This window comes from Dipodomys ordii, unplaced genomic scaffold, assembly GCF_000151885.1.
Source record: "Dipodomys ordii isolate 6190 unplaced genomic scaffold, Dord_2.0 Scaffold3, whole genome shotgun sequence".
NCBI lineage: Eukaryota > Metazoa > Chordata > Mammalia > Rodentia > Heteromyidae > Dipodomys > Dipodomys ordii.
The window spans coordinates 35146943-35174939 of NW_012267219.1; the positions used below are offsets into that span (position 1 = coordinate 35146943).

Consider the following 27997-nt stretch of genomic DNA (forward strand, 5'->3'; position numbering starts at 1 on the left):
GTGTGGGGAGGGGCGGGGTCTTGGTGGGAGGGGCGGGGTCTCGTTGGGCAGGGGGGCGGAGCCGTGACCGCCTGCTGGTCACTTCCTGACCCTGCTGCGCGTTGGGGTGGCGCGCTGGTACCGAGGCCACACCGAGGGTGACGACTACTCGCTGACCCTGAGCCACCAGGCTCCGCTGCACCCTGCTCCGGCCTAGCCTTCTGCGGCAGTCCCTCCGTCGTGTCACAGTCCTCAACTGGGAAAGGTGACCTCTCTCTGTATTAAGGGCCTCTGCAGCCTAGACCTCCCGGGATCTCAGAGACCCCTTCCAGACCACCTGATGCTCCTCTTGGGTCCTTCCAGGCCTGCCTTTTAAAGGGTGGCTGGGCAGAAGCCCCACACACGGGCTAAGAATGTCTCCTGGAAGATCCCAGGGAGTTTGAGGGGCGCCCCTGTCGCCATGGGGTGTACGGACGGGAAGGGCACTGCCCCAGCCTAGATTTCCACCGTAAGCACAGTCCTCTGGACATCATCATCCGGCCCTATCACAGTTCACTGAGCTCTGCGCTGCCCACAGACTTGGCCGCACCTGCTCTGTGCCTGGTGATTCGCTAAATCAAATAGTGACCTCTGCACCAGAAGGTATTTCAGTCACAGCAGGGCAGGATGTCATCTGCTCAGGACCGACCCGGCCTATGCTTACCCAAAACTTAATCCATTATGTTCGTCGTTGAACCAGGTGCTAGGCTGGGTAGGGGGAAGAGCTCATACGTGAGACAAATAATGCTTGGTATTAGGACTTCGTTTGCTTCGTTTGCGGCCTGGTTAAGGGGGGAAAGGGATCTTCAGGAGATGTATGTAGTATCTAGGTTAGATCAGGCCCAGAAAATAACTACCATTAATGGACGCTTTCGATAGCCATTATTTCATGAAATCCTCCCAGTAATTTTGAAAAGTAGGGGCCATAATTTCCCCCTTGAAACTGAAGCCAGAAGTGGTGCTGTGGCTCAAGTGGTAGACCACTCATCTTGAGCACACGGCAGCTCAGGGACAGTGTGCAGGCCCTGAGTTCAAGCCCCAGAATTGGCAAAATAAATAAATTAAAATTAAAAAGTTTTTAAAAATTGGGTAATGGCAATTGACAATTTTATTTGGATGAAGAACTCATTTTAAGAAAATAACAATGTAGGGGCTGGGAAGGTAGCTCAGTGGTAGAGCGCTTGCCTTGCATGCATGAGGCCCTGGGTTCGATTCCTCAGCACCACATAAGCATAAAGAAAAAAGCTGGAAGTGGTGCTGTGGCTCAAGTGGTAGAGTGCTAGCCTTGAGCAGAAGAGTTGAGGGACAGCGCTCAGGCCCAGAGTTCAGGCCCCACGACAGGACCCAAAAAAAAAAAAATAACAGTGTAAAAATAACAATTAGAACTTGAGTAACATCATTTATTAGACATGGGAACCTGTGAGATCAACATTGTTCTACCTACCATAGAAATAATGTGAACCACTAAAAACCTGTTTTGTTTTGTGTGCCAGTAGTGGAGCTGCCCCTAAGATTTTTCATTCAAAGCTGGCACTAAAGTGACTAGAGTCACAGATCCATTTCTGGCTTTTGGGTGGTTATTTGGAGCAAAGAGTCTCACAGACTTTCCTTCAGGAGCTGCCTTAGAACCGTGATCATCAGATCTCAGCCTCTTGAGGTGCTCGCATTACAGGCGTGACTGCCCTCGCCAAGCAAAAACTGTTCTTTATAGTTAAAAAATAGTTACTATATCTCAAGCTAAAAAAAAAATCCAAAAACTTTGATTCTAAACCTCCTATTTAGAAGACAATATTCATTTTAAGAGTTCTAAATAGACAAAAGAAAAAACTTACAGACACAAAAGTGCACACAACAACTTTTATTCCTTATTGGTATCATTTAGATTTTTCAATAATTTGGTTTCTATTTGAGATCTTCTCTGAAATATAGTCTTCTGGGGAGACAAACTGGAATCTGGGCTATGAAAAAGCCACTTTTCTGAAATGAGCTCAGATATGGATTCCCAGGGATTATTGGTACCAAGAGGTGAGTTATGCCGGTAAATTGTGATTTGCCCTTCTCCACTCTCACTTCTACCAGTCAAAATCCTTTGCTTTGAAAGCCTTACTACACTATTTGTTTTGTCTGCATTGAAAAGATTCAAGGAATAGTCTTTCTTTTTCTTTGATGCTTCTCTTTTTGGGTCATTCTGTATTCCTGCATTATTTTTTGACTTCTTTTGGGTCTTTTCCTCAACAGAAACGCATCGAATGTGTCTCAGGATCTTTTTCCCTTTGCTAGAAGCATGTTTCTGTGTATCTGAAATTGGAAGCGTTAACTCCACACTCTTAGCCTTCTGGGACTTACGTATATTTGTGCACATGGCCGAGCTCACTGTAGTAAAATTCTGGGCACTGTGGTAATTTAATTGATATAAGTGTTCCCACATTGAGGAGCTATGCTTAGAACTTTCATGAAACTGCGGGCTCTTGCTCTGAGACAAAAATCTCTTGCCCCGCATCCGTTCAATTTCCCTGAGAAGGCTGCAAAAGACAGAAAGTGATCACCAGAATATATACAGAACAGACACAGAAATAATCAAAAGTATATACACATCCATACATACATACATAATACATACATACATACATGACATGAAACAGCAACTTACTGCAGGATTCCTTGAATTGATGGATGAGAAGATCCTAGGTAGGTCGCCCTTAAGTCAAGTGACCTATACAAGTAGCCTACTGCCTCGGTTGTGGTATGATGGCTAAAGTCATTTGCCAATAGTTGACCTGCTGGATATATTAAAATAAAAATGTTAGAATTTTTAGCCAGGTGCCTGTTGCTCATGCCTGTAATCCTAGCCACTCAGAAGGCTTAGATCAGAGGATCACAGGTGGAAGCCATCTGGGGCAGAAAAGTCTGTGACTCTTATCTCCAACTAACTACCCAAAAAGCCAGAAGTACAGCTGTGATCCAAGTGGTAGAGCACTAGCCTTGATCCGAGAAAGCTCAAAGATAGCACCCAGGTTCTGAGTTTAAGCCCCAGGATTGCCACAAAAAGAAAACAATGACATTTCAAGTGCTGGTGGAGCACCTCCGCAGTTTCCCTGACCAAACCTGAGCCCCCCGTGCATACTGCCCAGTGATGAACTTTTCCCCTGGGTGCTGGCAGTGCATGGGATTAAGAAGGAAGGAGGAACACAGCCAATAGGCTCTGTCCAGAACACAGGCTGCAAATTACTAGCAAGGAAGGATTTTGCAGTGTCCAAGCACTTTTTGACAAAAGTTTCTTTCTGCTTGCCATTTAATATTATGCCATTTAAAGGATTTTTGCTTTTTGTTTTTTGTCAGAAGTCTTTCCGTTTGCTCATTGTTTAAATACATGTGTATATCTATAAACAGATCAGGGTGAAAGCTGTGTATCATTAAACAAACAAGTAAAAGGTAGTTCTTAGATATTTCCATCATCTATCCCCTCACCCACCTGCACTGAGATATCTCAGATAGGCTGGCTTAGAAGTCCAGAGTGCATGTGGCAAGCATCGCCCCCTGCTGTCTTTCTTCAGTACTGCATGAGTTCTCCCCACTCCAGTTTCGTACCACCCTGACTGACCCTTCCTTCATACTGATGTTGACATTTCTCCTCCTGATCTTCTCCAGGAACCTCACAGACCAAGTTTGGAGACTTTCTCTAGAAATTCTCCCTTGTTATCTCTTTTACACGTGTCCCATGATATCTGTCACAGTACATATTACACTGTGCTGTGGTGGGTATATAAAGTGTCCCCCCAAAGGCTTATGTGTTGAAAGGCTTATGTGTCTTTAACAGGTGATCTGATCATTGAGAGGTGATTGGATCATGAGAGCTCCGTCCTAATCAATGGGCTAACCCACTGATTAGGAATTACTGGGAGATGGTGGAAACTAGGGTGTAGGTCACTGGGGGCATGCCTTAGAATGGTATATCTTGTCTCAAGTCCCTTCCTGTCTGTCTCTCTGATTTCTAAACACCATGAAGTGAGTGGCTTTGCTTTACTACACTCTCCTGCTGCCATAACCCCATCTCAGAGTCCACACTGAATGCCTACAGTTATCAGGCTTATCTCTACTCCACAGGCAAATTTCTGTTCGTACAGCTAGCATGATCCAGAGTCAACTGGCCTCCTTAGTCTAATGAGGTAATTAAACAATAAGGTGTGAAATGAGAGTTCTTTTCTATGAAAGCCAGACTCAATGCTTTAGAAAAACGCAATACCATAAGCTGCTTAGTTAATTCAAATTATGATTGGGTAAGACAAGTATAAAGATTTGGGGAAAATAAGGCAGCAATCTAGAAGGATCTCACACAAGGACTGTGTCACAAATGTTCTCTCTTCATAAACCAAAACTAGAATTGTGGCTGATGCATTTTGGAAAGCATATCTAATTCCTATCTAAAGATCCGTTTTCTTATGATGTTCTTTTTATTTTTAATATCTTTTTTATTGTAAAGATACTGTACAGAGGGGCTACAGTTACATGAGTAAGGTAATGAGTACATTTCCTATAGATGATTGCTACCCCCCTCCCTCCCCGCCAAAGATCCTTTTGTTTGTTTGTTTGTTTTGGTTGGTTGTGGGGGCTGAACTCTGTGCCTGGGCGCTGTCCCTCCACTCTTCAGCTCAAGGCAAGAATTCTAACACTTGAGCCACAGCGCCACTTCCAGCTTTTTCTGCTTATGTGGTACTGAGGAATAGGCCCCATGCATGTGAGGCAAACACTCTACCACTGAGCCACCTTCCCAGCCCTAAAAGTCTATTTTTTAAAAGAGAAAGAGACATTGATTCTCCACCCCAAAATTATTGGTAAGTTGTATCTAAAGTCTCTGAGTCATTTACCTCACTTTTGGATTAATGGATCAACTACCTCAGGAAAGAGAGTTCTGACTGAGCCGAGCATTTTTTAAATTAAATGAAGAAAAAGAACTGACTTCCCTGGCTGAGAGTCATCCCGGGTTGTCATTGTTGCACATCATCTGAGCTTGGTTGAGGTAGGTGGCATTTCTCAGGGAGGGGGAAGTAACATTATGTTCATTTGTCATACTTCATCCAAAATAAACAGCTCAGCACAGAACACTCAGCTTGATATAATGGAATACGAAAAGACCCATTTCTATTCTTTTCTCCCAGAGAACAGCTTCTCAGTAGGCAAATTTAGAGCATTTTATCAAAGGAAAGCAATAAGTTGGCTCTGGACCAGAAGCAGCTTGGAACACAAAGACTTCATTTTTTCTACAAAAAAATCTCTAAGATTAGCAGTTTTATTATAGTAAAGTTTATATCTGAAACTGAGACAAAGTTGAGATATGATAAACAAAAAGTGTTCATTTAGAAGTAAGTTCAACACAAAAGTGATCAGAAGAAACAAAATTTAGGATTTGTCACCCAATTACAAACCCATCATTTTACTGTCTAACTCATTTTCTCTTATGTAGATCTTTTGATTATAATTTAGATTTTAATTAACAAAACTTACTGGGAGACTATTTTCCTACCCCATAGAATATTACACTGTACTACTGCTAATCAACTGCAATAATAAAACACTCAGGAAGGTTCCAGGTGCCAAGAGATTCATGCTAGCAATTACCATTGTTAAGCTACAAGCCAAAATGAAATCTGGAAACTCAACAAAAGATTATTGCTTTCAATAGGCCAAAGTACAATCTGGAGTGTTTCAGTGTTGTCCACCTAGAGCTGAGCCACATTTTTGCAGGTTAACACAAGGCTGACTGAGTGAACATCCAAAAGAAACCTGTTTTATCTACATCCTCACTTTCTGCAACTGAGCACTTAGAGACAGCAAACTTTGATGCTTCAAAGACACAAAGAAGAAATGGTAAGATCTCTGTCCATGGAAATTTACCCATCTGTTTGGGAGATGAAATGCAAATAGTAAAAAATAAAATAAAATAGAATAAAGAGAGCTGCCAGCGCTGGTGGCTCATGTCCATAATCCTAGATACTCAGGAAGTTTGAAGCCAGCCCAGGAAAGAAAGTCTGTTAGACTCATTTCCAATTGTGCACCGATAAAAGCTGAAAGTGGAATTGTGGCTCAAGTGGTAGAGTACTAGCCTTGAGCACAAAAGCTCAGAGACTGCATCCAGAACTGGCACCAAAGAGAAGAGACAAAGAAAGAGAGAGAGCTAGAGAGAGAGAGAGAGAGACCTAAAAATGGGTTGAGTATGCTGGCATACATGGGTAATCCCAGCAACTCAGGAGAATAAGGCAAGAAAAATCTTAAGTTCAAAGCCACACTGAGCAAATTTAGTTAGACCTTATCTCAAAATCCAAAAAAATAAACTGGAGGCCAGTGGCTCATGCCTGTAGTCCTAACAACTCAGGAGGCTGAGATCTGAGAACTGAAGTACAAAGCCAGCCCAGCAGGAAAGTCCATGGGACTCTGATCTCCAATTAATCATCAAAACAAAAACAAAAACTTGGAAGTGGAACTGTGGCTCAAGTGGTAGGATGCTAACCTGGAGCAAAAAAAAAACCTCAGGGACATTGCCCAGGTCCTGAGTTCAAATCCCAGAACCAGCACCAAAAAACAAAACAAAAATACACATACACACACACACACACACACACACACACGGACTGGGGTGTGGTTCAAATGGTAGTATATTTTATAGCGCTCACATGCTTGAGTCCCTGGTTTGATCCCTACTACTACAAGGTTTGAGCCCTTTAGTGAATATGATTCACATTATTATCTTGGACTATTACATGATTACTTAATAATTACATAAATGCTTTCTAATAATCATTTGCAAAAACTATGCTAGCTTCCTAACATTTACCTGTTTGACAAAAACCATGTCCTGGCTTCCAGTTAGTCTGATGATAACATCCCAAATCCTGTCCTAAGAGCCCTAGCTCGGTGCCTTCTCCACATAGCTCCTGCACTCCAGCCACCAGGGCCTTGTTAGCACCTTCCCGTCCAGCCTCGAAAGTTATGCTCCTTCCACTTCCTGGAAGCCTCTTTCCTCTCCCTCATCTTCCTCATCCTCTAATTTCTCATCCTGTTGGTGCAGTTTCAGCGTCACTTCCCCTGGCCTCCTCTTGACCAGGATACCAGGTGAATCAAGCTCTCCTCTTGCTCCTAGATTCACCTCTGATAGCACTTTCCTGATTATTGTTAAACCTTTGTGTATTTAGCTGTCTAACCATGGTCTCCATAGCAGCACTTCCCCAAGTACAGTTAGACAATTGGGTGTCTAGTTATCTGACTGCCTCCTATCCCCTCCTGCAGAGAAGTGTCTGTCTGTTCTGTTCACCGCTATATCCCCAGCAAGTAACATAATGATTGCCCACTACAATGAACAGTAAATATTTGAAGAATAAATTAGCAAGTGATTGAATGAGCTCTGAGAATAATATATAAAGTAATTAACAGTCAAATGTTTTTTAGTAACCATATTTGCTTTTCCAAAGTGAGAGGCTAAGTTAGAAATAGCTAGGGCATGTCCCCCATCATACACATTCACTTGGCAAATGTCTGTTGAACACCTACTATGTGTCATATACTGTCCAAAGAGCAGGATACACAATGGTGGAAAAGATGGATCAAGACTTTTTATCAGCAAAGGAGACAGAAAGAAATAGCTACTTCTAGGCAGAATAGTACTATTATATTACTACTACAAAGAAAAACAACATAGGTGAAAAGATAGGAAGCAGGCAGGCATGGGTGACTCAGCCCTGTAACTAGTTAGGAAGCTGAGTGAGATGTGAGGATCACACTTTGATGACAGCCTGGGAAAACAGAACTATGAGACTCTTAGCTTCCACTAACCAGCAAAAAGTCAGACCTAAAGATATGGCTCAAGTGGTAGAACACCAACCTAGAGAAAAAAGCCTGGCACTGAGTTCAAGCCTCAGTACCATTGCACCGCACATGTGTACACACACACACACACACACACACACACACAGGTAGAAGTAATTAAGGTTGGGATTAAATTACCTAACAGGGACAGACTTCACCCAGCCTTAATGAGCTCAAAATAATTCTGAAGAATTTCCAGAACTATCTTCAAAATAAAAGGAGCCCACAAAGAGGAACGCAGTCCTCGGTCTTCTTCTGTTTCCAGTGTCTACTTGCCCAAAAGCCAGGATTCCCTTCCGGTCAGCACAGTACCTCAACTCTGTCCCTGTCTGCCATCCAACTTCCTTACTTCCGGCTCCCACCACCTCTCAGGCCCTAGGCTCTCCTGATCAGTTCCCCTACCTACCAGAGTCCCCTTTTCTCTGACAGCTGACACTCTACACATCCTTATGAGCCTCTGCCAAGAGGTTGTTGTTGAACACCCTCTCCTGGTTGATCCCCAGCTTCTTTCATATTTAAGCTTACAGAATGAACTCTGCTAAGGGCCTTAAGTACACAGCGGCATTACTTTATACCTGGGGCCCATGGACAGATGGTCTTAAATCAAAGAGGTTAGGACTTGCCAAAGTGACTGATTAGAGACAAGCTAAAACCAATACCTGACTCAATCCTCTCCCGCAAATGATACTTTAAATCCTGAATGTGGTGGTAAAGGCAGAAAGATCCTAAGTCGGAGGCCAGTCTGGACTGCAAGCGCAATTTCAAGGCTAGCCTGAGCTACATAGCAAGACAATGCAGCTCAGTGCTACAATATGCACAAGGCTGTGGGTTTGATCCCCAATACAAAAAAAAAAAGGAAAGGGGGCATGGCAGAAGGAGGAGGAGGAAGAGGAGGAGGTAGTGGTGGTGGTAGTGGTGACATGAAAAAGATTCTTAAGGGGACAGGGGGAGGCTGGGAAAGGATGGGAAGGGGAAACAAAGGAGGAGGCTGCAATGCTTGATAAGAAATGTACGCATTATCCTGCCCATGTAATTGTAACCCCTCTGTTCAGTATGTTCACAAAATAAATAAATAAATAAAATAAAGAAATGTACTCATTATCTTGCCCATGTAATTGCAACCCCTCTGTACAGTATTTTCACAATAAAAAAATTTTTTTAAAGATTTTTAAAAGATTTCTTTACCAGGGTACCTATGGCTCACACCTATAATCCTAGCTATTCAGGAAGTGTCTAAGGATCACAGTTCAATGCCAACCTGGTCAGGAAAGTCTGTGAGACTCTTCAATTAACCACCAAAAAAAAAAAAAAAACAGAAGTAGAGCTGTGGCTCAAAGTGAATACTAGCCTTGAGCAAAAAAGCTCAAGGGACAGCACCTAGGCTCTGAGTTCAAGCCCCATGATAAAAAAAAGAGAGAGAGAGAGAGAGATGTCTTCAACCAGACACAGTGGCTCATCCCTGTAATCCCAACTCCTTGGGAGGCAGAGAACAGGAGGCTCTTAGCTCAAGGCTAGGTATGGTGAAGACTTAGCAAAACTCCGTATCAGCAAAACAGCTGGGCATGATGGTTCCCACCCATGACCCCATCTGTGAGGGAAGCATGAGCAGGAGGGATCGTGCTCCAAACCATCCTGGGCAAAAACACCCAGTACTGCCAAAAAAATAAAAATCGTTTAATAGTTCTTTCCTAATAAGTAAAAATAGGTATCAACACAAGTCAAAAGTATAAAAAACATGAGTTGCTTCAACCAAATAAAGGTGTTTTTTTAAAAAATAAGCAAAGTATGCAGGTGAGCCAAGGGACAAGCCCCCTGCTCATAACGGTGGTGGGCTGGGGCAGTTACCTAGTTTACACAGGGTATCGCTGAGGCTGATGCTAAGCTGCTTCTTGACCAGTGAGGAGTTGGCCAGAGTGTCTGCATTCTCCTTGATTTTTATCACTTGTTTGTAATACTCAGTTGCTTGCTTCTTCTGGGATCTAGGAAATTGAAATTCAACGGAAGTTTGCAAGGAAGAAACATGACATTCATTCTTATATTAATTCAACAAGCATTCACTGAACGCTGGTGCGAGGACTGGGGCATAAGAAGGAATACCACATCCTTACCCTCTTGAGGTTAGGAGAGAAAGTGAAGAGTAAAGCAGGGATTCGCTCAACAAAGTACAAACCTGAGAGTTGGGGGGTTTTAGTTGTGCTTTTTTGTCCTTTTTTATTTTTTGGTCGGTCGTGGGGCTTGAACTCTGGGTCTGGACACTGTCCCTCAGCTCTTCAGCTCAAGGCGAGCGCTCTACCACTTGAGCTACAGCACCACTTCCGATTTTCTGGTGGTTTATTGGAGATAAGAGTTTCATAGACTTTCCTGCCCAGGCTGGTTTTGAACCGCGATCCTCAGATCTCAGCCTCCTGAGTAGCCAGGATTACAGGTGTGAGCCACTGGCACCCGGCTGTGCTTTTTTTTCAGCGATGAGGATCAAACCTGGGGTCTCATACACACTAATCAAGTGCTCTTCCATGAGCTACATAGCTGGCTGGGGCTTCTGGACTTCAGTGTGGCAGTTTTCATGGTAGGATGGCACTGCTATTGTAATTCCGCTGGGTTGGAGATGGCAGTTGGGCTGAGCAACAGGGCTCCCCCAGGGGGAACCACTCAGCTCAAAACTCTAGCTCTGAAGTCAAGCAGGTGAAGAAATCGGGTACCTGGTTGGATACAGGACTGTCTCAGGCTGCCCAGATGCCACAAAACTCCATTGGAGATGAGTATGCGACAGATAGCCAGCTACATCTATCTGCCATGAATGAGAGAGGCCCAAGAAGCAGATGAGACCAGAGGCAGCTGTGGAGCAATGGCTGAAGGCCCAGCACCACAGGTGAAACAAGCAGCCAGTCGCAGTCCAGAATGCCAATGGGGTCGCAAGAGGCAGGGGGCGACTCCCGCTTCCCCACACACCCAGAAGAGCAGAGAAATTGCCATCAGAGGGATAGTACTGGTGAGGGAGGGCAGTTTGGGGCCAAGGAAGGGCAACTGTGAGGAGGAGGAGCGAGCCATCGGGAGAGGTGCCCACGCATGCCCGGGGCAGTGCTGGGGGTGCTCCTGATGACTTTCTGAGAGCAGAAAAAGGGACTTGGGAACAGGGAGACGTCAAGAGATACACAAAACACACAGTGTGAGGAGCAGCTGACGGAAGGTGAATGCTGAGGAATGGCTAGACCATGGGGGAAATGCTGACGTGCCGCTGAGAAGGAATCCTCTTCCTCTTACAACATCTTGTTCATTTTTTTCTGTCATGGTTGTATAGCACTCTTTTCGTGTGTGTGTGTGTGTGTGTGTGTGTGTGTGTGTGTGTGTACTAGTACTGGGGCTTTGAGCTAGGGCCTAACCACTGTCCCTTAGCTTTTTTGATCAAGGCTAGTACTCTGCAACTTGAGCCACAAGCCACTTCTGACTTTTTGGTAGTTCACTGTAGATAAGAGTCTCACAGCCTTTCCTGCCTGGGCTGGCTTTGGACCACAACCCTCAAATCTCACCCTTCTGAGTAGCTGGGATTACAAGTGTGAGTAATGGCACCCAGCACATATAACACTTATTCCTTGAACTCAAACTCAGTCATCCAGCCCTGCCCATCCCAATCAAGAAGCCCTCAGAGCCAGGCTCCTGTGGCTCACGCCTCTAATCCTAGCTACTCAGGAGGCTGAGATCTGAGGGTAGTGGTTCAAAGCCAGCCTGGGCAGGAAAGGCTGTGATACTCATCTCTAATAAACCACCAGAAAACCAGAAGTGGCGCTATGGCAAGTGGTAGAGCGCTCGCCTTGAGCTGAAGAGGTGAGGGACAGCATTCAGGCCCAGAGTTCAAGCCCCATGACCAAACAAAAAAGAAGCCCTCAGGGCACAGATCATTTCCTAGTTCACAAGAGATGTCTCAAACCCCTGGCTGCAAAGGATCTACACATATGTGAGAGATGAATCATGCTATCCAGCAAGATGTCTTGAGGTTGTAACCCAGATGGAAGACCCAGTCACCTATGGGCAACTTCTAACATGGAGAAAGACATCCATCTCCATTGTTTCCGAAGGCTGGATACCAGTAGTGAAGCCTGGGATGCAGGCCCTCTCCATACGAGGCTTGTACAATGGCGTAGCAAGCACCAGGGTCCTCCGACTCACACCCGCCAGCACTGCACTTGTGATGGGGAGCCCAGGCCGGACATGACTCAGCCAATGAGCTGTGTGTTCAGGTTTTTCTTTTATGAGGCAACTGTTCCACCATCTAGCTTTTCGCTCTTCTAAAAAAATCCTAGCCTCTGTTCCACATGCTGGTATTGAGTACAAGGAGCCTTGTGTGGTTGGTGTCTGTGTCTCCACCGTCACCTGCAGGGGTGCCAACAGTAACGTCTATCACCTGATGGGCTGGAGTCCTTCAGTAGGTGCCAGGCACTCTGCTGAGCTCTCCTGTGTAAGATCTCCTAATCCTCAATAGTCCTGGGAGGAAGATATTGCTACTCTATACTTTATCAATGAGGAAGTGGGTGAGAGCCCATGGTGTTACCTCCCCCCCACCCAACACAACACACCCTCCAACTTCTCACTGTTACTAAGCAGCAGAAACAAGATCTGAACAGAGACAAGCAGAGCCGATTCCAGCATCTGCTCACCCAGCACCTATGAGCTGACTCTTTGGCCTTTATTTGAGTTCTGATTTCTAACTTCCTTTTACAAAGGATTAACACCGATTTATACTCACATGTTAGAGATTCTCCAGTGTCACATTCTCCCTGGGAGCAAAGGTAAGAACAAGTCACCTACTGACGAAAGGGGAAGGGAAAATGATCTCGGGGAAAAATGGAAAACTGAAATGAAAAACAAGCCTGGGGACAGGGAGGGGAGGAGAGAGGAGCACCTCTTCCTTAGCAACTTTACCAAGTCACCTGGAGCATCTGACCATCAGTCAGCTGACTCTGCCAAAAAAGGGAGATGCTGGGCTCCAGGATCTGTAGCTTCAAGAAAAACTTCTCCCACACTGACTAGCCAGGAGAAGTGGTCAGACCTGGAGATGCTCATCCTAATCAGCTATGGAGGGCAAGCCCCACAGTCTTCCTTCAGACCAAGATGTGTGGAGACTGAGGACAGAGCCATGTCCCAAGAAACAAGAGACTCCCTGAGTGAGGAGAGACAGCAGGAGAGTGTGACCTGGAGCATGCTGGGCTCTGACCTTGGCCACACAGAACACACAGACCAGTAGAGTGTGGCCTACAGAGAGCAGCCATGGCCCAGGCCTGCAAAGGGACCTGAGGTAAGGACCTCTTGTTCACAAGGCCTGTGGGTGATACCAGGAACTGCCCACAATAAGGACACTGGACTCCTTTGTCCTTTCCCTGCTCCTAAGACCTCCACACCGTATTGGGGCCCTGGATCCATATATGAAGGCCAGTGCTCTGATGTTCCAAGACTTCGACCAGAACTGACGACAAAGAAGCAAGACAGCCCCAGCAGATAAGCTCAGACAGCCTGACCAGCCTGACACTGCCGAATTTGCAATGAACAGGAAGGGAGGAGACACAGCTCCTCACACATCTTATCAAAACTTACTTTTCAGGATCTTTTTGTAAAAAAGACAGCATATCCGCTAAATATTCCATAATTTCTCCAACTAGCATGTTTTTCTCTCCAAACAAACTTCTCCTGATATATAAGCACTCTTGAAATTTCACTTCTGCAACGGCAGCATTTCCACCAGCCAACCTGAAGATAAAACACATGTGTGATTTCCTAGGCATGATAAAATGTTAACTACAGTCACTGTACTATCTGTACTAAATATATTTTATTTTATGCAAAAATCTGTTTATATAGAAGAAATTGAAGAATGTCAAAGTTACTTATAAGACTCGGAGTGTGTCTGTAAAATGTATTTTGAAGTGCTGTGGATTGAACCCTATCACAGCAATATCTTCATTTAAAAAAATAGAGGATGTTCCCTCCCTCACAGTATAACCCCTGCTTTCACTATATTTGATGTCGGTATAATTTGTGGAGGAGATGGGGAAAAACAAGTCGTTTAAGAATACAGGTGGACCCGTTGCAACAATGAGAAGTACAAGTTGTCATGTCAAAAATGAACTTTACAACTTTGGGGGGGGAGGGGGGATAGAATTGGGTGGGGGAGCGGGGGAGGCTGGGAAGGGATGTGAAGGGTAAACAAAGGAGGAGGCTGCAATGCTTGATAAGAAATGTACTCACTATCTTGCCCATGTAATTGTAACCCCTCTGTACAGAATGTTCACAAAAAAAAATTTTTAAAAGGAAAGCAAAAAAAAAAAAATAGAGGATGGTGGTGGGGTGGAAGATGGGGAGGTGCAATAAAGCTAAAAAAAAAAAAAAAGTAAAAAAATAGAGGAAGCTGGGCGCCGGTGGCTCATGTTTGTAATCCTAGCTACTCAGGAGGCTGAGATCTGAGGATCACGGTTCAAAGCCAGCCCGGGCAGAAAAGTCCGTGAGTCTCTTATCTCCAATTAACCACTAGAAAACCAGAAGTGGCGCTGTGGCTCAAGCTGTAGAGCGCTCACCTTGAGCTGAAGAGTGCAGGGATAGCACCCAAACCCAGAGTTCAAGCCCCAGGACTGACAAAAAAGAAAAAAAGAAAAAAAATAGAGAGCCAGACATGGTGGTATACACCTGTAATCCCAGCACTGAGGGAGGCAGAGGCAGGGAGGATCAATAGTTCAAAGCTGGAAAGACTTGGAAAAATTGTATATAAGCCAGGCCCAAAGAAACAGAGGTCCCATGGTTTCCCTTATTTGCAATAACTGGTATATATCTGGGACAAGCAGAAAAGGTCAGATAAGATGATGTTAAGCGAAATGAACCCCAAGGTAGGGACACAAGTGTTTTTTTTTCTTTCTTGCTATTGTTTCTAATGTATTTATAAGGTATGTGTGATTTTTTTTTGTTGCTTTGTATGTTCCTCCCCCACGAATAACCCCTGTTTTCACTGTATTTGATGTTAGTATAATTTGGGGAGGGGAAGGGCAAAACAAATTGTTTAAATAGTGATACAGGTTGACCCATTGCAACAATGAGATGTACAAGATGCTATGTTGAAAAACGAACTTTACAATTTAGGCAGGGAAGGGAGATGTAGGGGGGGAGAGGGAAGTGTAGTTGAGGTGGGAGGGAAGGGATGGTAGGGGAAAAACAAAGGAGGAGGCAACAATGCTTTGGTAAGAAATATACCTTGCTCATGTAACTGTAACCCGTCCATATAGTATTTTCATAATAAAAACTTATTTAAAAAAAGTTCAAAGCCAACCAGACTCCATAGTGAGACATGGTCTCAGAAAAGAAGGGAGGGAAAGAGGGGAAGGAGTGGAGGGGAAGGAGGAGAGGGGAGGAGGGGAGAGGAGAAGGGAGAAGAGGAAAACTAGAGCACTGCTGGGCTGGATTACTCCTTGTGGTACACTGTGGGACATTTAGTAGCATCTCTGACATCTATCCTCTTGGATAACAACCCCTCAGCCTTAGTCATAATAACCAAAAAGATCTCCAGACATGGCCAATGGTGAATGAATGGATGGCCCTGGATCATCTTAGGCTGAGAAGCACTGAGAAGGCTGGAGGATAGAAATGCTAAAGGTAAGCCTTTCTTAACCAAATCAGGATTAATCATAAGAATAAAAGCTAATACAGAGAACATGGAATAAAAAGTTCATGTTTACATGAGAACACCTTCGATGTATTTCATGGTAGCTTCATCATAAGGATTGCTGTTCACTATCTTGGACACTTCCAAAGCGTAATCCAAAATGTGATTTTCTTTTAAGAACTCCTCAGACGCTGACTTTGCCAGGTTATTCAGCACTTTGACTAAAGGGAATAAAAGTTGACAAAGAATGTGATGCTTCAGTTTTGGTTTGGGGTTTTCTTTTTCCACAAAGGAGTTAAGATGCCAGTAGGTCCATCAAGGAGTACTTTACTTGATCCCTACCAAGTGCCAGTGTTTTTCTGCATAGATCAACATACTAAGTGAGAACTGGTTCTCATGTGAGACATGTGTACACATGGCAGTTAGAGGTCCAAGGAGCTCAAATAGTAGACTGACACTGAACACTGAATTTGCTTCACAGATGAATGGGTCCAAACAGAATGCAGGTGTAGATCGCCGAGCCAGTTAGCCAAGTCCTACCAAAAACAGCCAGCACTGTTCTGTAGCAAGACATAGCCTTCAAGTAACAAGCACAAAGGTCCCAGAGACCCAATTAATAAACAGTCATCTGTATTTTACCACAAGCCACTGCCTTGACCATGCACACCCTCAACTATCTTGCTCCTCTACTGAATTCAATATATGTTGGAAAATAATACAATGTTTTTTTCTTTTTTTGGTCGGTCATGGGGCTTGAACTCTGGGCCCAGGCACTGTCCCTCAGCTCTTCAGCTCAAGGCTAGCGCTCTACCACTTGAGCCACAGCACCACTTCTGGTTTTGTGAGTTGTTTATTGGAGATAAGAGTCTCATGGACTTTCCTTACCAGGCTGACTTTGAATCACTATCCTCAGATCTCAGACTCCTGAGTAGCTAGGATTACAGGTGTGAGCCTGTATGCCAGGCATACTACAGACTTTTAAGAATTATCTTTAAGGAGCTGTAGAAAGGTCTTTCAATTCAACAAGTCAGTGTATAAGTACAATTCATCTTGATCAGTATTCACCCCTTTCATCATTCTCCCCCATCTTTCCCAACCTTCAAGTCACATACATACATTGAAGTTAAGGACTACATTTACCCACACTTCCTCTCTCCATTTGTCTGCCTCTTTCACCTTGACCTCTACACACACACACACACACACACACATACACACACACATTTTTGATTCCTGGTATTTCATTTTGTTAAACTGTTGTTCAATTTTGGAATCCTCCCCTGAATATAAACCAACCCTTGGACTTCCAGCTCCAAAAGTGTCAAGGGGAGAGCTCAGGTGGCTCACATGGCTCACGCCCATAATCCTAGCTACTGAGGAAATCATCCTGGGCAGGAAAGTCTATAAGACGTATCTCCAATTAACCCCCAAAAACCAGAAGTGAAGCTGTGGCTCAAGCAGTAAGCACTACCTTTGAACAAAAACACTAAGGAAAGAGCATCTGAGTTCAAGCACAGAGTATCAACATCAACACACACACACACACACACACACACACACACACACACTTTCTTTTCTTTATTTTCCCAATCTAGCTGCAGCTCTAGCAAACTCAGCAGTGTTCTGAGAAAGCATTAGCATGGCCCAGGAGGAGTCAGAATGGCTCCCTCCGCAGGTGTTGCCTTACCTTTCTGCTTCATCAAATAATGGCTGGCTTTTAAGTCACTGAGTGAATAAAACAGCAGGTTTGACCATGCCTTCTGAAAATACTTGAATCCTTTCTGAATCATCCCAATTTCAAGATACAGTTCTCCCACAGCATTCTGAGCTTGGAGTAGCATTCCCCGTGTGTTCGGGCTCTGGAGAAAATGAGAAGAACTCTTCCTTAGGAGACACAAAACAGGCATGCCAGGTGCTGATGGTTCACGCCTATAAGCCTAGCTACTCAGGTGGCTGAGCTCTGAGAATCATGGTTCAAAGCCAGCCCGGGCAGGAAAGTCCATGAGACTCTTATCTCCAATAAACCACCAGAAAACCAGAAGTGGCGCCGTGGCTCAAGTGGTAGAGCTTCACCTTGGACTGAAGAGCCGAGGGACAGCACCCAGGCCCAGAGTTCGAGCCCCACAACCGACAAAGAAAAAAAAAAACTCAACAGGCACCGCTGCCAGACACCCTGCAAGAAAGATTTAATTGTAGCAGGGAGCTGGTGGCTCACACTTGTAATCCTAGCTACTCAGAAGGCTGAGATCTAAGGATTGTGGTTCAAAGCCAACCTGGGCAGGAAAATCTGTTGAGAATCTCATCTCCAATCAGCCAGCAAAATACTAGAAGTTTCACTGTGGCAAAGTACTAACTAGTCTTGAGCAAAAAAAAAAAAAAAGTTCAGAGCATATAGCCTTCTGTTCATGCCCCAGTATCAAAAAACAAACAAAAGATTCATTTGTCATAAAATTATACATATTACTTCATCTTTCAGGTAATTAAAAATACATAGCAAGTAAATGGCTGTGATGAGACCTCTTTAAGGAGATACTGCAAACTAATAGTGTATCTTGGACAATGTCTCCATGGGTTGTTAGTCAAGGATAATACAAGCTTTGAAGACTAACCCGACAATGCCTTGTACCTGTGAAGTAGACCAGAGAAGGTGGCACTCAGAACACAAATGAATGGCTGGAAACTTCGTAAATTCAAATGTGGGGGCTGGGAAGATGGCTCAGTGGTAGAGTGCTTGCTTTGCATGCATGAGGCCCTGGGTTCAATTAGTCAGCACCACATGAAGAAAAAGCTGGAAGTGGTGCTATGGCTCAAGTGGTAGAGCGCTAGCCTTGAGCTAAAGAGCGCCCAGTCCCAGAGTTCAAGCCCCATGCCCCCCGCCATTCAAATGTGGCCAGAAAGCTACTAACGTTATATTTAACACATTTTTGCCTAGAGACTTGAACTTAACATTCTTATTGGTCTAGCACATTTATTTCAGGGTACTTAAACTTCACTAATTGAAATCATTTAAACTTCATTAATTGAAATTACTTTTCAACAAAACCTTAGCAATACATAAAAACATACTGGAGGGGCTGGGAAGGTGGCTCAGTGGTAGAGCGCTTGCCTTGTATGCCAGAGGCCCTGGGTTCGATTCCTCAGCACCACATAAGCAAAAAGAAAAAAGCCGGAAGTGGTGCTGTGGCTCAAGTGGTAGAGCGCTAGCCTTAAGCTGAAGAGCTGAGGGACAGCGCCCAGGCCCAGAATTCAGGCCCCACGACCGGACCCCCCCCCCGCAAAAAAAATATACTGGATGGTTAGTTTTTAAATGTTCAAGCAATTAGACTCAGTAATCATCTTACTGTTTTTTATTTTGTTTTATTCTAGTACTAGGACTTGACCTCAGGGTCTGAGAACTGTCTATTAGCTTTTTTGCTCAAGCCTGACACTCTATCACTTGATCCACAGCTTCACTTCAAGCTTTTTGGTGGCTAACAAGATGAGAGTCTTGCAGACTTTTTTTGCCCATGTTGGCCTCAAACCACAATCCTCAAATCTCATCTATCTAAGTAGCTAGAACGCCTGGCTAGGTTTGCAATTTTGAGTCTATAAATCCCGTTAGAAATCTTTATAAAGATGTGTAAATGGGGTCAGGGACAAGTCCTTAGGAAAATTTGAAGATCTTGGTTTTTAAATAAAAACAGCTTTCTTTGTCTGTGATTGTTTTAGACTTGTCCACAAACTCAACTAAAATCAGTAAAAATTTTATAAGCTTTTAAAAAGGGCAATAAAATATCACCCTAAACACAGGAATAGTTATATGTTATTGGAAAAGCTTTTATTGTATTCAATAAAGGCAAAAGTCAGTATTTCAGAAAAAGCAAATCAAAACTGGGTGCTGGTGGCTCATGCCTGTAATCTAGCTCTAATCTGAAGACTGAGCTCTGGGGACTGTGGCTCAAAGCCAGCACAGGCAGAAAAGCCTGTGGGATTCTTTTTTTTTTTTTTTTTTTGTCAGTGTGGTGCTTGAATCTGGGCCTGAGCACTGTCCCTGGGATCTTCAGCTCAAGGCTATCGCTCTACCACTTGAGCCACAGTGCCACTTCTGGTTTTCTAGTGGTTAATTGGAGATAAGAGTCTCATGGACTTTCCTGCCCAGTCTGGCTTTGAACAGTGATCCTCAGATCTCAGCCTCCTGAATAGCTAGGATTACAGGTGTGAGCCACCAGTGCCCAGCTCTGTGAGATTCTTAGCTCCAATAAGCTACTCAAAAAAAGCCAGAAGAAGTGCTGTGGCTCAAGTGGTAGAAAGCTAGTCTTGGGCAAAAGAGGCTCAGGGACAGTTCCCAGACCCAGAGTTCAAGCCCCAAGGACCAGGAAAAAAAAAAAAAAAGCACAGCTTCTGGGGCTCAGCCTAATAGTATGCATCTTGTATCCCAGCTAATCAAGAGCTGGAGATGGAAGGATCATAGTTCAAGGCCAGCCGGGGTAAAAGTTCATGACTTTATCTGCAAATCAATCAAACAAACAGAAAAATAGGGCTTATACCTGGAGGCTCTGATTAGAAAGATCCTGGTTCCAGGACAGCCCTGGCAAAATATTTGAGAAATTTTATCTCAATGAAAAGAATTGGGCATGATGCAGCACAATTGTCATCCTTGATTCAGCAGAGCATAAATAGGATGATTGAAATCCAGGGAGGAAATAAAACCTATCAAAAATAATCAAGAGCAGCTGGGTGCTAGTAGCTCACTCCTGTTATCCTAGCTACTCAGGAGGCTGAGATATGAGGATCACAGTTCAAAGCCAGGCCGGGCAGTAAAGTCTGTGACTCTAATCTCCAAGTAATCACGGAAAAAGCTGGAAGTGGCAGTGTGACTCAAATGGTAGAGTGCTAGCCTCAAGCACAAAAGCTCAGGGACCATATCCATACCCTGAGTTCATGCCCCATAACTGACAAAATAAATAAATAAAAATAAGTAACCAGAGCTGGTAGCTCATGCCTATAACCCTAGCTACTCAGGGGGTTAAGATCTGAAGATCATGGTTCAAAGCCAGCCGAGGCAGGAAAGTCTGAGAGACTCGTCTCCAATTAACTACCAGAAAACCAAGAATGTAGCTGTGGCTCAAAGTGATAGAGCACTAGCCTTGAGCACAAAAGCTCAGAGACAGCACCCATGCCCTGAGTTCAAGCCCTATGACCAACAATAAATAAATAAACAAATAAAACAATAGAACAAAAAAGGGCACAGTTAAGTACCTGCCAAGCAAGTACAGGCCGTGAATTCAAATTCTAGAATTACCAAAAGCAAAAATAAAAAAAGGACTTGGGTTATGGTTCAAGCCCCGAATTCAATCTATCTCTCTCTCTCTCTCTCACTCTCTCTCTCTCTCTCACACACACACACACACACACACACACACCACATACAAAATCAAAGCCTCCTCACTGATGAACAAATCAAACAGAGGACTATCTGTAGACTAAGTCATAAAGAAACAAAGATAAAAGACGTTTGAGAATATCCAGAATAAAGCTTGAGGATGGGCAGTGTTTTGCTTTACCTGCATGAGCATGTCCTCAGCACTCAGGAACAGCTCTTCCGCTTCGTTGGTCTTGCCCACATGCTTCAAGAAACTCCCAATAAACAGCATCAGTCGGCATTTGTCAGTGTCATTAATTTGTAAAAGTCTGCATTCCAGCACTGGGATGAAAAGAAAATGGAATGATCCTAAAACCTCCAGGAAAGGAGCACAGTGCTCAGCCTTAATCCTCATGCAAAATTCAATCCATGATCCCAAATTCCTATTCAAAGGATCAGCAATTAGCTTACATTAAGGTCTACATGTATTACCAACTGTTTTCATCTATGACATAAAAAACAACCGTACCATTATTGAATACCTTGGTGTGCAAATTTTGAAAGCAAGAATCAAGAAAAAGTATTTAGATACCTCAATCTACATATTGCCATAATTTGCATTTTGGGTAAATTTCAGGCCAAAAGAGAAATAATGATATCTCTTACACAATTCTGCCCTCTGTTGCAGCTGTCTTGAATAGCTGGCTTTGTTTTTATTTTCTTCATTTGTGGGCTGAACATATTCCCATATCAGATTTAAAATGTACTACAAGCCAGGCACTGGTAGCTTATACCTATAATCCTAACTATTCAGGAGGCTGAGATCTGAGAATTATGGTTTTGGAGTCCAATCCTGCATAGGAAAGTTTGTGAGACTTTTTATTAATTACCAAAAAATAAAAGCTGGAGGTGGAAAAGTGACTCAAGTGATAGAATACTGGTGAGCAAAAAAAAAAAGAATCTTAGGGACAGCACTCAAGCCCTGAGTTTAAGCCCTGCTGTGCACACGTGCGCGTACACACGCACATGCGCGCGTGCACACACACACACGTACTGCAGCAGAACTTTATTAAAATTTAACTACAAACTCCAGAACACCTGTTATGAATCCTATACATCATATATACGCAGTATAGATTTGCATCTTGGTGCTGCAGATGGAGTCTGGTCCCTTACATGCACCAGGCATTCTTGGAACTAGATCTTGGAATTGCTGGCTTTAGCAGAAAGAAAACATCAAAACAAAACAAGGTGTACATAGGAAAGAGAGAGAGAGAGTGTGTGCATGTTTATACCTTTCACATAATGAAAATAAATAATAAAAATATATAATAAAACTTTTGAACCACCTAAATGGTGGTCCAAAGGGGTTACTTGTAGAATTTCTCCTTTTATAGGCTCTGGTACAGAAACTTCATTTGCTCCTGAGTCACATCTGAAACTGTGTGCTTGGCACGCATGTACTCCTCATTCCTCAACTGTCCCTTTGCTCATGTTGGAGGCCTGTGCACCTTCCCTTCTTCCTCTGTCTGCTTTCCCATGGGTCACTGCCATGCATAAAGTAAATACATCTGAAGCACCTACTGTGTGCCAGACAGCACTGTAGATTCTGAGCAAGCAGGCCAGGCTACAGCTCTTAGCACTGAAGCCAACTAGAAGCCAGTGTGCTTCAGGTCAAAGGGAAAGAATGACAACAGAGCCAAGGGGATAGAATACCTCAGCACTACATCATGACATTGGCCCAAAGTGGCCATCCAAGCAAAGGGGCCTGAGGCGGGAATGAGAACCAAGAGGAAGAACCTGGACACAGAGAAGCATCAGACCCTCCGGCAGCCACTAGAGCAGGCAAACAAGGGTAGCATGGGAGAACAGCGAGGCCTCAGGGCATCTGCACATTCCCTGAGGGGTTCTTGGGTTCAGAGTCCTGTCAAGGGCTCATGTTGGAATAGATGATGGCCATTACTGCTTTGAATCCTCCATTTAGCCAGCCCCTGTATTACCACATGCCTATAACATGCCTATAATCCCAGCTACTTAGGAAGTGTAAGCAAGATGATTTTAAGTTCAAGGCCAGTCTAGGCCTACCACCACTACATCTCAAAAATAAAATACAAAAACAAAAGGGATAAGCACAGGAGTGCAAGACCCTGGACTCAAAGCTAACTTCCACAAGAGGGGGAGGGGTTGGCTTGGCTTGTTCAAGAGCCCGGCCTCCACCGGCCACACCCTCACGTTCACTCAGCACCAACATAGACAATGAAGTTGTTCCTATTCTGAAACTAATATGCATGCATAACAGAGAAAATTGAAAACAGAAAAATACACCAAAATGTAAAGACTGCTCTAACTGCATCAAAGATCACCTGTTTACACACTGCTGCATGTGCTGCTAATCTTTTGTGTATTGGTATTTCTAAGTATTAATCCTTTGCCTTCTCTGTATGGTATGCATATTCATCACAGCTGCTCAATTGCCCTCTAATTGCTTCTGGTTTTCTCAGGGTCAGTTGGTTGGTGCTGTTTTGTTTTGTTTTACAAAGAGAAACTTTAGGTATCTATTTAGACAGATTTATCAATTAGGTTATCCATGATTTACCTTGTTACTTTCTTGCTTAGACTTAATTATACTTCCTTACAGAAAATATAATTTCATTTCTTTCTAATCCTTCTGGAAGTTATTTTGGTATAGTTTTAACTAATCTTCTTACCAAATAGTAAACCACTATTAAAAACAGTGGCTTATTTTTGTAGGCTTGAACTCAAGAATCAGGGTACTGTCCCTAAACTGGTTTTTGCTCAGGACTAGTACGCTAGTGGAGCCACAGATCCACTTATGGTTTTTTGTTTTTGTTTTTGTTTTGTTTTGTTTTGGTGGTTAATTAGAGTTAAGAGTTTCACAGACTTTCCTTCCTGCTAGGCTAGCTTTGAACTACAACATGATCCTCAGATCTCAGCCTCCTGAATAGCTGGATTATAAGCATGAGCCACCAGCACCCAACATAATCTGTCTTTCACAATCTGAAACTCAAAAACCCAAAGATGATGTCTAGAACCATATCTAGACAGCTGAGTTGCCATTTTGTTCCAGTGAGCAGTCTATTTTTGTTTCCAGGAGTATTTTGTAAATTGTCATTGGTTTGTAATGTGTTTAAATAACTTGGTATTCAAATTGCTTTCATTATTTTTAAACTCTAATATAATCTATTGTTTCTCCAATAATTTCAGAATCCTTTTTTTTTTTTTTTTTGCTAATCTTGGAGCTTGAACTCTGGGCCTAGGCACTGTCCCTAAGCTTCTTTTGTTGTTATTTTTTTTTGCCAGTCGTGGGGCTTGAACTCTGGGCTTGGGTGCTGTCCTTGTGCTCTTTAGCTCAAGGCGAACGCTCTACCGCTTGAGCTACAGAACCACTTCCGTTTTGTTGTTGTTGTTAATGTTGTTTTTTTTTGTCCCTAAGCTTCTTTTGCTCAATGCTAGCACTCTACCACTTGAGCCACACCACTTCCAGCTTTTTCTGTGTATGTGGTACTGAGGAATCAAACCTAGGGCTTCATGCATGCAAGGCAAGCAATCTACCACTGAGCCACATTCCCAGCCTCAGAATCATTTTGAAAAATTTATATTTTTTTAATCTTTAAGTAGTTGTACAAAAGAGATGCCATTCAATAAAATTTTGAAAATTTTGAAATGTGTTAATCCATTGATATTTTCATTAAAGTTTTTTTTATCAATAACTCAGTTGGGGAAGAATGATGATTTACAACACTGAGTTGCTCTGGCCAAGAATATGTTTCAGTCTCCCTGTATACTGAAATTGTAGTTTCTGCATAAAGAAATAAAATGAAACAAGTGCTGGTGGCTCACAACCATAATCCAAGCTACTCAGGAGGCTAAGAATTGAGGATCAAAGTTCAAACTCAGTCCAAGCAGGAAAGTCCATGAGACTCTTATCTCCAATTAACTACCAACAAGTCAGAAATAGAGCTGTGACTCAAGTGATAGAGCATTAGCCTTGAGCACAAAAGCTCAGGCTCAGCACCCAAGCATTGAGTTCAACCCCCAGGACTGATATAATGAAACAAAATAGAGATTATGTATATTTCTTGTTGAATTTGGTCTTAGTTCACATTTTCTGTGATCATTGCAAATTGGGTCTTCTGTGCCTTTTATTTATCTCTAGAGTTACTTTTAAAATTTAATCAATTTTTTTCAATCTATCCAAGATGTTTAGAGGTTTCTAAAGGCTCCCAGGTAGTCACAACAACCTGGTATTTTTTATTTACTTCAACCTTCTGTTAAGACCCTGTAGTGTCATATATTTATCTTTTTCCCTCATTGGAAAGCTCTCTGCTTAGTATGATGATTTCTGCTTAACCTACCTCAAAAGCCACCTAGAGAACAGCCAGCCATCTGCCAAGATGGACCCATTCCCAGAACCCAGCATTCTGCCCACATCGAGTGTCCTGCCTCCAAGACCTACCATGCCCTCTCACACATGCTCCCTGCTCCAGTCTTTCTTCTCCAGTCTTTGTCCAAAAATGCAACTGCAGCCAGAAATGGATTTTCCTCACTTTGATATGACCCAGAGTTCCAGCCCCAAGCAAGAGACAACCCATAAAAAATACCCCAAGCTCAAAGTGCTTCCTCCTAATCATCTATTAGATTATTAATCATCTATTATTAGATTCCATTCAGAATGTGGTGCTCGAGGAGGGGGAAAAAAACACAGGAGAGTTAAGTCCAGGACTCCAAACTGTGTATTATTTCCAATTTAAGAGCTAACATGATATTCCCCTCCAGCCACCAGGGGGCAGCAAAGGACACAGTCAGAAAGAACTAATCCTCTGGATGTAGGCACTACATTCAAACCAACGGCAAGAAGCCCACAGATACTTCTTGCCTACTAATGGTACCTTTCAAAAACTGATGTCTTAAAGGAGCTTTCTTGAAATTACCAGCGGTCAAAAGTATGAATACCCTATTAATCTCTCAGAACAGAGGGGAAAAATAAAGACTGAGGCCCCCAAAGGATAATAATTCACCGCTTCCTGAACAGGGAGAGGTGGGGATGGTAGCTCAGGAGATGATCCTATACCCCATGAACCAGACCTCTCCTACCTAGCAGATCCACTCCCCTCACCACAAGCCCCTTCCTCCCACTGGTGCTTTGGGGAAAATTAATTTTCAAGGCTTTGGGTCGTGAACTCCTGATCCCACTTGGAAGCAAATCCCAGATGGCCTTGTGCTTTAAAGAGAGACAGAATGTCCACCAACCATCTCTACTAGAAAAGGAGGGCAGGGGCCAGGTGCCCATGGCTCACGTCTGTAATCTTAATTACTCAGGAGGCTGAGATCTGAGGATAGTGGTTCAAAGCCAGCCCAGGCAGGAAAATCCATGAAACTCTTATCTCCAATAAACCACCAGAAAACCGGAAGTGGTGCTGTAGCTCAAGTGGTGAGTGCTAGCCTTGAGCTGAAGAGCTGAGGGACAGTGCCCAGGCCCAGAGTTCAAGCCCCCAGGACTAACAAAAAAGAAAAGAAAGAAAGAAAAGGAGGGAAGAACTGACAGATAATTCTTCATATTTCAAGCTAGAAAACGGGGTTTCTCTGGGAATTTTTTGTTTGTTTGTTTTTGTTTTTGTCAGTGTGGGGCCTGAACTCTGGGCCTGGGCGCTGTCTCTCAGCTCTTCAGCTCAAGACCAGCGCTCTACCACTTGAGCCACAGCGCCACTTCTGGTTTTCTGGTGGTTTATTGGAGATAAGGGTCTCCCGGCCTTTCCTGCCCAGGCTGGCTTTGAACCGCCATCCTCAGATCTCAGCCTCCTGAGTAGCTAGGATGACAGGGGTGAGCCACTGGCACCCAGCTCTCTAGAATCCTTTGAAAGGATCATCTAGGTAAATATCTTGCCTTACTCTCCCTCGAGGACATACTAGCTCAGGTAATGTGTGGGTAACATAACTGTTGTTAAAAAGGGTGGGGAGAGCCAACCATCAAGAGAGCCACTGTAACATATAATATGTAACACTCCTATGGCTACTCCATAGGATTCCTGTTCTTGTGACTCTAATACATGTGTCTATTGCCTCAATGACAAGAAGGGAGAAAGGTGGGCATTCATATGGTCCTGTAAGGATGGATCCCATTGGCCAGGGTGAGGGGCAAGGCAGGAATGCGACCCGCCATACTGTACTGGGTAGTCATAGTCCTGCTTTATGAGGGTAGAGAGAAGAAATGAGGGCCCACAAGAGACAAGAGAATGAATATGAAAGGTTTCATGGGGTCTACGGCAGCCGGTTGCACCTGATGCTAGTGATATCAAGAAGCTATCTTATATGCATCTTTTGTGCATATTTTCCATTATCCTAAGCACCTTCATTCCATCATTCTTCTTGGAGAACTTTTCAGTATTAGAAACTCACTTACTGTGGTTGTGCATGTGCTCTGTTTCTGTAACTGCCGTCAATCTCCTATTATACTTCGTAGTGAAACCAAATGTATCCTCTAAAAGTTCACTGTGTATAAGGTAGCCAAAATTTTTTAATGCTGTATCGACTTTTTAATATCTTGTCTTCCTTTATGTGATTTTTGTTCTCTGTGGAGTGCCATTATTAGAGCTGGTGTTGGAAACATTTTCACTTGCAGTTATTTTGTCTACTTTTACTGTTGTACCTTGTTTTTGTTTACTAGGACCAAACCTGAAAGCATGGCTAAGAGTTTTCAGTAAAAATGGAGTTGATTCCATTTGGGAGAAGAGTCTCCAGATCACTACTATTTCTAGTTTTGTAGGAGCATAGCTTGGAGCATTTCCTATCCCACTGGATTGGGAAAGACCATGGCAGGTATAACCCATCTCCTGTACACTTGGAGCGACCTTTGGCTACATGGCTGGCTTAATCATTTCACCACTCTGGATATACTGGAATAGAAAGCAACTGACATATAAGAACAATTAAGAGGAGCAAAGGGAGAAGATAATTCTTTGCGCAGATTCTGCAAGAGATGTGCCGAAATGTAGATGGTCAAAGCCAAGCAGTTCCATTTACAGCACTGATTTTTATGTAGTTTCAGTGATGTGATTGTAGCTTATTAAACTATGAAACCCCTGTGAGATTGTACCTTCTAGTGGAAATAAAGTAGTTATAAT

General features: G+C 43.5%; 1 protein-coding gene and 1 pseudogene across 1 annotated transcript in view; one reads left to right on the forward strand and one right to left on the reverse strand.

Moving 5' to 3' along the window:
- Positions 1 to 1876: 1876 nt before the first annotated feature.
- Positions 1877 to 27997, reverse strand: part of LOC105988454 (tetratricopeptide repeat protein GNN-like) — a 49069-nt gene continuing 22948 nt past the window's right edge. The window contains exons 9-15 of the mRNA XM_013020092.1: positions 21058 to 21197; positions 17202 to 17373; positions 15588 to 15735; positions 13462 to 13614; positions 9721 to 9854; positions 2669 to 2798; positions 1877 to 2540 (exon numbers count right to left, since the gene is read on the reverse strand). Coding sequence (XP_012875546.1) covers positions 1877 to 2540; positions 2669 to 2798; positions 9721 to 9854; positions 13462 to 13614; positions 15588 to 15735; positions 17202 to 17373; positions 21058 to 21197 — 1541 coding nt within the window. The remainder of the gene's footprint in view (positions 2541 to 2668; positions 2799 to 9720; positions 9855 to 13461; positions 13615 to 15587; positions 15736 to 17201; positions 17374 to 21057; positions 21198 to 27997) is intronic.
- On the forward strand, positions 22635 to 27905 carry LOC105986990 (annotated as a pseudogene).